This window comes from Geospiza fortis, unplaced genomic scaffold (assembly GCF_000277835.1).
Source record: "Geospiza fortis unplaced genomic scaffold, GeoFor_1.0 scaffold27, whole genome shotgun sequence".
Classification (NCBI taxonomy): Eukaryota; Metazoa; Chordata; class Aves; order Passeriformes; family Thraupidae; genus Geospiza; species Geospiza fortis.
Window position 1 is genome coordinate 5,973,718 of NW_005054329.1, and position 10,071 is coordinate 5,983,788.

At 49.1% G+C, this 10,071-nt stretch overlaps 1 protein-coding gene across 1 annotated transcript in view; it reads right to left on the minus strand.

Moving 5' to 3' along the window:
* Nucleotides 1–6,456: 6,456 nt before the first annotated feature.
* Nucleotides 6,457–10,071, minus strand: part of NAIF1 (nuclear apoptosis inducing factor 1) — a 5,355-nt gene continuing 1,740 nt past the window's right edge. The window contains exons 2-5 of the mRNA XM_031057317.1: nucleotides 10,017–10,063; nucleotides 8,588–9,037; nucleotides 7,931–8,000; nucleotides 6,457–7,566 (exon numbers count right to left, since the gene is read on the minus strand). Coding sequence (XP_030913177.1) covers nucleotides 7,542–7,566; nucleotides 7,931–8,000; nucleotides 8,588–9,037; nucleotides 10,017–10,063 — 592 coding nt within the window. The 3' untranslated portion in view covers nucleotides 6,457–7,541. The remainder of the gene's footprint in view (nucleotides 7,567–7,930; nucleotides 8,001–8,587; nucleotides 9,038–10,016; nucleotides 10,064–10,071) is intronic.

Below are 10,071 nucleotides of genomic sequence, written 5' to 3' on the forward strand. Positions count from 1 at the left end.
GGCCACTACGCCGATAGCGCAGGCGGTGCGCGAGCAGCGCGCGGCGAGAGCGGCGCCGCCGCGCTTCGGGAATACCGACGGCACGTAACACCCGCCCTCCCCCGAGACGAGCAAACGCGAGCGGCGCCGTCCAATTGGACAGCAGCAAGGAGGCGGGCTGAGCAGTGCGAGGCAGTGATTGGTTATTCCGGCACGGGGCGGGGAGGAGAGCGCGAGGATTGGAGGAGAGGGCTGTCGGTTTGGACAAGCCCCGCCCCCTGCCTGCGGGGGTGGGCGGGAAGTGGAGTCGTCGGTGTCCGCTCAGCGGGAGTTGAGGCGCTGGGTTTCTGGCCCCACACGGTGTTTTGGGGCCTCTCTGCCGGCTGAGCAGCCCCCAGCTGGCACAGACCTGAGGTTGGGGTGTCCTTGCCTGAGCCGAGGTGATGGCAGAGTCATCTGACATGAGACATGAGCTCCTGGGAGTGGGTCCAGCGGAGGGCAATGAGGATGACTGGGGAATTGGAGCATCTCTGCTGTGAGGAAAGGCTGAGGGAGGTGTGCCTGTTTAGCCTCGAGAAGAGATAACTGAGAGGGGACCTCATTAATGTGTATAAATACCTAAAGTGGAGTGCCCAGAGGATGAAGCTAGGCTCAGCTCAGTGGTGCCAACCACACGGACAACAGGCAACAGGCAGAAAGCGATGCCCAGGAAGTTTTACTTGAACATAAGGAAGAACTTCTTTCCTGTGCAGTGATTGCTCACTGGCCCAGAGAGGTTGTGGAGTCTCCCTCACTGGAGATGTTCCAGAACTGTCTGGACACAGTCCTTGTGCAGTGTGCTCTGGGATGACCCTGTGTAGTGGTGTTCGCAAGGGTCCCAGGATGAGGGAAGAGATGAGAATCTTGACTCCATGTTTCAGAAGGCTGATTTATTATTTTATGATATATATTATATTAAAAGAAAATTATGTACTAAAACTATACTAAAAGAATAGAAGAAAGGATTTCATCAGAAGGCTTGAAAGGAATAGAAAGGAATGATAATAAAATCTTGTGACTGCTCAGGTGGATGTCCTTGTTCATCAAGTAAAAACAATTTCACACGCTGGGTAAACAGTTCTCCAAATCACATTCCAAAGCAGCAAAGCATGGAGAAGCTGAAGCTTCTCAGCTTCTCAGGAGAGAAGATCCTGGCAAAAGGATTTTTCATAAAATATGTCTGTGACAACGCTGCTTGAGCAGGAAGATGGGGCCAGATCACCCACTATGGACCCATTCTGTGGTTTGGTGACCGACGTTGTCTCTGCATTGTCCTGACAGCCAGGAACTCTTCCCTGGCTTGTCCCAGTGCCCGAGCAGCTCCTGGTGACATCCCTGTCCTCAGCGTGTCCCACGGGCTGCAGGCACACAGCTCCTCAGGCCACTCAGCACTGTGGCCATGCTGTCCCCTCAGGGTACCACAGCGTGGCTGTGGGTCAGGTCAGCAGTGCCTGGGCTGGCTGTGAGCAGGAGGGAGCCCCAGGTACCACAGAGCCCTGGGGAGCAGCACCAGGCAGGGCCCAGAGCTGGAATCTCACCCTCTACAAGTGAGATGTGGCAACCAGCTGGTCACATCCCTTCATCAAAATGGCTCCCTGTCATTATGTGCTGCTGCAGCGTCCAGCACTGCGGCTGGGATCCCTGGTTAGGCTGGATTCCATCCTTTAAGGGCAAGCAGAACAAAATGTCTCTCCTTGTCCTGAAGGAGGCTGCAATCATCAACGTGATTTGCCTAGATTTAAAATTTAGGTGTTTGCCCAAGAGCCTCTGTGGCTGAGAAGTTGAGGCTCATGTGGGAGGCACTGTTCCCAGGGCTGATATGCAAAGCTTGGATGAAAGCCTGGGAGTCCTTGCTCTCTGCCAGGCTTTGATGCCCAGACTCCTTGCCTGTAATCTTCTGTCTATGCAGACAATATCAGAGCTATCAAATAATTCCACCACAATGTGAGCCTTGGAAAAAAAAAAAAAAAAGAGTCTGCTAAGAAAAGTACATAGAAATGTCCTTGGATAAAAGTGAAAAATTGGATCAAGCCAAATGCATTATGATTTTTGCTTACCAGGTTAAGCTTACACAGACTTTGGACTGGGAAAACATTTTGTATTGGTACAGTGAAACCATCACAGGGCATACCAGGAGTTACCAGGAAACAGCAGGGTTTACATGCTGCTGTTACAGGTGAGACTTGAATCCTTCCATCAATTCCTGTCTGGTGTTTTCAAGGCCTTGAGGCACTGCTGGTATTTTTTGGTTTCTGTTTCCAGCTTATTAGGAAAGAGCCTGCTAAATATTTGATATTTACAAGCTATGCTGCTGAAATGCCAGAGGCATCTGAAGAATCCAGCCCAGTTCTCACACCTCTCATGCCCCAGCACATGGCTGACAGATGTGTGGATGCTCTGCTTCCATCCCTAGGTAAAGGACGAACGATCCCTGTGTGTGGTGTGGGAGGAGACTCTGCTATCTGCTATGATTCACTCTGGTAAATAACCTTCTCGAGGGCTTCTCTTGTTTATAGCGACAGCCTCAAATGCTAAAGTTTACAGAGACTTTAATCCTTGCTGTTCTCACACATATTTACTTTGCAGTTTTATCAGAAACATCTCTTGAAAACCTCAGTGTTTTTATAATTAATTGAATAATGTGACTGATGTTAAAAATAAATGGATTTGGAAGGATGCCCAGCGAGCTGCTGAGCAGTGTGTAGTATAGCAACCGTAGCTGCAGTCTCAGGGATGTGTGTATTTTCCTAACAAACCCAGTCTCATGACTGAGAGATTAAATCTTTATTAGTTCAAAATTCACCCTGTTGATTTTGCTGTGTTTATGCTGCATAATTGTTTCTGGAGAAATTCACATGTTTTAAAGGGACAGTGCTGCTGTTTACAGAGGGGATGGGTTAGTCTGAGCCTCCCACAGAGGGAATGTGGGTGTAGACTATCTTCATCCATCCACCATCCCTCTGGCTTTGTATTATTTTCTGCTCCAGGTGCAATCCATGGGGCCGTGTGTGTGTGACCAAGGTGCTTGGATTCTGCTCATCCCAGACTCATGGATTTCTCTATGGCTGTGCCCACCTCACCTCTGCTCCATGAGCCTCAGCCACATCCCTGCCCTGTGCTCTTCCTGACCTAAGCCTTTCCTGAGGCCGCTCCCCAGTGCTGCCGCCACTTCCTCAACTTTTGCTGGCTCAGGGCACTGTCTTATCAGTCTGGGATATTTTTATCAGTCTGTACTCTGCAGTTAAGTCTGGGCCTTACCTCTGCTCTCCTGGAGAGGTGTGCCCGGCTGGCCAGGGCTGGGACTGCTGTGCTCTGAGTGAGCACCAGCAGACACTCCTTGTCTTGCCTCCTCTCTGCTCTGAGGACAGAGATAAAGCAGCAGAGGAGAAACAAGGCGAGATAAATGCAGGAGGGACAAAACTCAGTGAGGTGAAGTGAGGTAGATCCTGTAATGCATTTGGTAAGCCTTCAAATCCTATCTCTTATCCCAAGGGAATCCCAGATGCACAAGCCCTGCAAACTACATCATCAGCATCTTCCTCTGGAAAGCATCATCACACTAATTCATTTGTCCTGGCAGCCAAATGATTAAAGTTTTAAAACTAAATTACACACGTTGCTGTAAGAGCATAAACACAGTAATGGTTCTCTGTTACACCTGTCGCCTCTGCTGTAATGGCCTTAATGAGCTTTCAGCCTCATCATCCAAAAAAAAAAAAAAAGAGATTATCACAGTCACTTTAAGCTGTAAAAGCATTCTTGGAGCCGTGAGTGGGCTGCAATGCCCTGCTCCAAGGAGCTGTGGGTGGGAGCTGCAGTGGGTGGGTGCCTTCCCCAGAACTGGGACAGGTCCAGGCTGGGGAGCTCCCAAAATGGGCAGGGGGTGCAGACACCACAGCAGTGCCTGCTGCCAGTTCCCCTGTCAGGGGAATGGGTACCTGTCCCCATTGCACAGGATTATGCCATGGTGTGGAGTTATTCCAAGCTTGCATCTTCTCGGTTTAATAACAGGCTGTGAGCTGCACTTTGACCTGCTTGTGTTTTTCACTTGTTTCATATTTAACTGAACTCATCATCATAAAGGCCAGGAACTATTTCACTTTCTGTGCCAGGCTGGGTTTCCTGTTGGATGTGCAAAGGACACACCTGCACGGTGGGTTTCTGGCCTGCCAGCACTGGGAATCCTGTTATCGAAAAAAGGGAGCCCAGGAATCTGGAGTCAGTGGATTCCTTTCCTCAAAAATGTGGTTAGTCCTGAAAATCCAGCTGCCTGGCTTTTTTTGTTTACTGGTTTCCATGTGTGCTTCAGTGTGTCCTGGGAATGTGCGGCAGAACTCTCCGCTTCATTCTGTGAGGTCTGTGGGTGGAACTGGATCTCGTTTGCCCCTTCCAAAATCTGCAGACTTGGAACCTGCTTTGCCTCAAGGCTTGTTGTGTTTATCAAGCCTTATCCTGTGTCTGTAGCCCAGCTTCCATCCCTTCAGTGTTGTGCTGGACAAGAGACTTGCTGGTTGTGGCCGTGGTCTGCCCCACTGCCTGCAAATGCCGCTGGTACCCCAAATACATCAGAAGCAGGCGTAGGTCTGTGGTTCTCCCTTGACACAGCAACCTCTAATTTGGGATCCCAGGTGGCAGAGGTGAAAGAAACTGTCCCTGCTGGCGCTGGGATTCTGCCTCGGGTTAATCACCTGCACATCTGGGACCTGTTTGCAGGTGATACTGACTTCATTCCCCCAGTCAAAACATGGGCTGGAAGCTGTGCTCCTCAGTCTCATGGAGTTTCTTATCAGGTGCTTTCAAGCAAAACAGAGAATATTAAATGCTTCAATTTTCACACTGATCTGATCACCTTTCTGCTGACAACACGTGATAACAGGAAAAAACCCACAAACCATCCCCAGAAGGATGCTTTGCCAAAACAGGCTTGACAAACTTTAAAATCGTGCTGGAGGAAGTAGAGGTTATTTGGGCGAGTGTGCAGGGCAAATCATTCTGTCCCTTGGAGGGGATGTGCTTGTGTGAAACTGACATATGTTAAAAAACCTTAAAACATGTTCTAAACCTTAAAACCTGTTCTAGAAAACCTTAAAACCTGTCTTATAATGAAAGACTTGATATGTTTTTTTAAATCCTGTGCTCACCCATTCGGTTCTGCAGTGAACTCATCCCAAAGGCAGACATCTCAGTGTCCTCTGCCTTTGGGAAGCAGAGGGACCTGGTCTCAGTCCCCAGGCAAAATAATTTTTCCAGGGATATCTCATTGCTGCGCTCTGCCCTTTGAATTTCCTCCTCTCCGGCTCTCAGCGCTGAAAATATTTGCCCGTGGAGGGTGCAAGTAGGATCCCACACGGGCTGGAGCTCAGGGCTGGCTCCCGGGACGGTGCAGTGTTCGGGATCCCGGCGCGCAGTGCCACCTCCTGGAAAGCCGGGCTGCACCGCACACATCGCAAGCGGAGCTGTGCTCCGGAGGGAGCAGCGGTGCTCCTGGAGGCTTGGTGCTGCCTCCGTGGCTACAAATATTTTCTTCTCACCACTGAGAGTCCCCTGCCAAACTTCCCTTTCCCCAGAAGGCACAAAGATGCTGCTCACCCCCATGTCCAAGGCACCCTGTGGCAGAACATCTCTGCGTGGCTCCTTCCCAGTCTGGATGTTGTCTCTAGGTACAAAAAGAACAGTAGAGGAGAACAAATAAACATCTATAAATATTCCTCCTTAGCTTTTGTTCTGTTTGGGCATCAGTTGGTTGTTCAGTTGAATGTCCTGTGTTCTTGTTTGCCCTGTCAGTGTCCTGTTCACCTATTCATCCTGATTTTAACATTAAAGGACACTTTTCTCTGTCCTCCCCAAGTTTGGTGACTGTTTCATGAGCAACAACCAAGCCCCTCATTGCACAGTTCACCCTGTATTTAAAATGTTACCACATCTTTTTAATGAGACAAAAATCTGTACACAGAACACATGCTTGGATGCTGCTGGCTTGACTAAGCTCTGCATTTATCCTGAAAAGACAGGAAAAAATGTGTGGTTCCAATGGCAACACATTTAGTCCTCTAGAAAAGCAACACAGCTGAAGTGCTTAGTCACTGAAAAAATGCACACTGCAATTTAAAGCCAAAAGCTGGTATTTCTACCATTATTTTAGGCTATTGTGGCATCTTCTGAGCAGTTGGGAGATTACTGTATTTCAGTATTCCATCAGACACTGTGAAATAATTCGTGCTCCAAGGTAAGCCTGTAAAAGCTATTATTTGAAAAAGACTGTAATTATGTAAATACAAGGCCACAAGATTCACAAACAAGAGGAAAGGCTACTGTGACTTGTGATTGTTCACAGCTCTCCTTGGTCCCTTCACAGTGAGGATTCTGTGTTGCAAAGTTGTTGTCATGAACTCATTTTCACTTCTGCCTTGGCACACACCAATGAACTGAAACAGCCTGTTTACTAAAATGTATTTTTTATTAAAATTCATATTTGTAAAGGAGAGATCATTACACAAATGAGGTAAACCAACACATATGACATAGTTCTCACTCTAAAAATAAATTTCAGTTCAGCAATTGATTTGATTCCACAAAGTCTAAGAGGAAGAGTCAGGCAAGTGCTACTCATGTGGTGAGATGCCAGACAAGGCAGGATCCACCCTGACTCAGCTTGGAGGTGTCAGTCCCAAGGGGTTGGGAGTCTTCCAGGGACCAAACCCTTCTCACTGTGATGTCCTTTTCTCCCCCATCAGATTTGTAGAAAGGAGGAGATGAATAAAGGCCAGGGACTGACAGCAGTGACCTCGTCACCTACTGCTCTGACCAGGGGTCCCTCATCAGCATCTCCCCATTAAAGGCTGTGTAAAGGTTTCATTTGATTGTGCAAATTCACTCCCTCCTCAGCCCTAAAGGAGACTTAACAGCAAGTAAATACCAGCTCTGGAAAAGTTCCATTTCAAAAGTAATAACCTGGCAAGCAACAAGCCTGTAAAATGTAAGCCACTTTGCAAGGCAGAAGGAGAAGACTTACGCTTCCTTTTTTTCTTTCCCCAAGTTTTCTTCCATGCAGGTACAAGTGGACCTTTAATCTAAAAGTTTATGAAGTTACTGCAAGTCTGTGAGAATCATGTTGACCATCTTGTGCAATTAGGCTTTCTCATTAAGGACCAAGATCCATAGAATGCCTCAGAAGTGGCTGTAATGTTGTTTCACCCTGTATAACGGTATAGGATAGTGAGGAGAAGCTCAGCTCTGTTTGTCAGGATGAGGCCAGCCAGCAGACAAACACAGAATGGCTGCACTGGCTTCCAGCTCCCAAACAGTACAAAACAAACACCACCAGCAGCAGAACCAAGTAATGCCCCAAAATTCACTCAAATCAGTGGCTGACAAACTCCTTAACATTGGGAATTCCTGTGTGGCTGCAGCTTAGTCCAGGACCTTAGTCCAGGTCTGCTTTGATGGATCAAGGTATTCTGGAGGTGACAAACTATGCAGATGAAGCAGAGATGGAGTTTCACTGTTCCATCCTCCCCAGTGACTCATCCAGGCCCTTGGGTGTTTATGCTGCAACAAATAAAGACATTGTGCCAAGACGTATCCCAGGAGAATTTCTGGTACCCAAGACATGAAACTCATCACATCTCCCAAGCTGATAGAGAAATGTCATGACGGCACACAAATAAAACATGAGGTGAATGCACTGTTTCAATCCCACTGGGATCCTCAGGGCAGGTAGGTGGAACTGAAAATGCACAGAGGCTGGGTGCTGGTCTGCATGAGCAGGATGTGATGCTGCAGGAGCAGGATCCAGGGCTCTCAGTGCAGAGGGAAGGTTCTACCGCATCCAGTACCACGTTTCCAGTAAATGCTTTCAGCAAGAGGCAGAAATGCATTCACTGTGTGCACTGTGGGTTCACCATCACTGTACCTTGGCAGCTGCAGCACTGATATCCTGACAGAAGTCTCCACGTTAGAAGTCAGTTTTAAAGCCTGTAGATCTCGAGAGAGGGACAAAAAGAGAGATGTCATAATTAGCACAGAATTTCTTTTTCAAACAGAAATTAAAAAATAACTTAAAAAAATAAATCTATTGTTTGAGGAACTAAAGCAATCCATGTTAAGTTGCCAGTTTATTACACATCCTGCTATGGCTCTGTATGAGAGTCTGAAAGGGCAGATTAGCACAAGATTGGCAGAGAAACCTGTTTAGATTCAGCCAAACTCCAAGGGAGCCATTCTCACTGAGAAGAGGCAGCACCCCATGCTCCCAAGTGTCCTCTGCCAGCATAGGTAGGGTTTTAGCATGGCAGATGATGTCCCATAGAATCACAAAATTGTTTAGGTTGGAAAAGACTTTTAAGATCATTGAGTTCAAATGTTTCCCCACCACTGCTACATCCACCACTAACCCATGTCCCCAAGTGCCATATCTACACATCTTTTAAATCTCTCCAGGAATGGTGACTTCACCACTGCCCCGGGCAGCCTGTGCCAGGCCTTGGCAACCCTTTGAGGGAGGAAATTTTTCCTAATTCAATCAATCTGAAGCTCCCCTCCCACCACTGTTTCTTTCACTGGATCATACCATCTTGCTGCCCTGTCTGGCCAGGCTCAGTGGTGACCGATGGGCTGGGTGTATTGCTCTGCAAAAATCGACGGAAGTCCTTAATCATGGGGCGGAGGACCTGGATGAGGGCACTCAGTGCTGCCTGCGTGCCCTCCATGGCCTGTGCCTGCCGCTCCTGGGCGCACGCCTGCACCTCCTGCGAGCGGCGAATCATCTGCAGCAAGTCGTTCTGCTGCTCCAGGTGCTGGGCAATCTCCTTCACGTGCAGGTTGGTCACTCGCTGCTCCTGCAGGAGTTTGGCTGAGTTGAGGGCAATGCGGCTTTTCAGCTCCTGGGGCTTGGCAGACACCTCGTGCTGATGGGCCATCATCTCCAGGGGCGCCTCGGCCGTGACGGTGGCGGGGGCTTCCGTGGTGCAGTACTCCACAACGCCGTCCTCCAGGCTGTGGTAGGCTGTCTCTGCAGGAACTGAGAACAAAGGACAGAAAGGGAGTCAGGAGTAGCTGGGATACAGGATTTTTATCTACAGGACTATTCAGTGAATATCACAGGAATACGGCCTGTTCAGTGAGATAACATACAATGGCCAGCAATGCACAAAATGACCTATTTAAGTCTACTCCACCCTCAGTCGAGCTTCCTTCTGGGCTGTATAATCCAAAGGAATGGGGAATGCCTTATCTGTCTAGACAATATCACTTCTCAGTCTCCAGTTTAGAACAATCTTTCCAAGCAGCATTAACTGACTGACATAACAGTAAAGACCCCGAATGGGCCCCTGTCGGTAGAAGAGCTGCTCTTTGGGGCACTGCACACTGGAAAATCAGCCCTGAAGATGTTTTTCCCCAGAGAGGGACTGAAGAATCTCCCAAGGTGCAAAGGATCCTTGATTCCCTTGCCCTTAAGGCTGAGTCCAGCTGTCAAAGCTGACTTTCAGTACCTGCTGTCTTGCGGCCACTCCCCCACACCACAAGGGCAGACTGGGAGGAGCATTTCATTACAGAGATGTGGGGATTTAATTTTGTTGGAGTTTCTCTCTGCCCAAGGAACCTGTGGGCAGCCTATCCCTGGAAATGTTTAAGGCCAGGCTGGATGCATCAACCTGGTCTAGTAGAAGGTGTCTCTGCCCATGGCAGGGGGTTGGAACCGGGTGCTCTTTAAGGTCCTTTCCAACCGAAACCATTCTTTGGTTCTGTCCCCACACAAGGCTCGGGGTCCCTTCGCAGGGGGGTGTCAGGGGCTCTGTATGACCCTCCAGTCCAGCCCAGAGCGTTCGGGCGGGCGCAGCACTCACTCTGGGTCAGTGCTCTTTAAGGTCCTTTCCAACCGAAACCATTCTTTGGTTCTGTCCCCACACAAGGCTCGGGGTCCCTTCGCAGGGGGGTGTCAGGGGCTCTGTATGACCCTCCAGTCCAGCCCAGAGCGTTCGGGCGGGCGCAGCACTCACTCTGGGTCAGGGTGACCGTGGTGGCCGACGCGGTGCTGGGGGTGGCGCTCCCGCG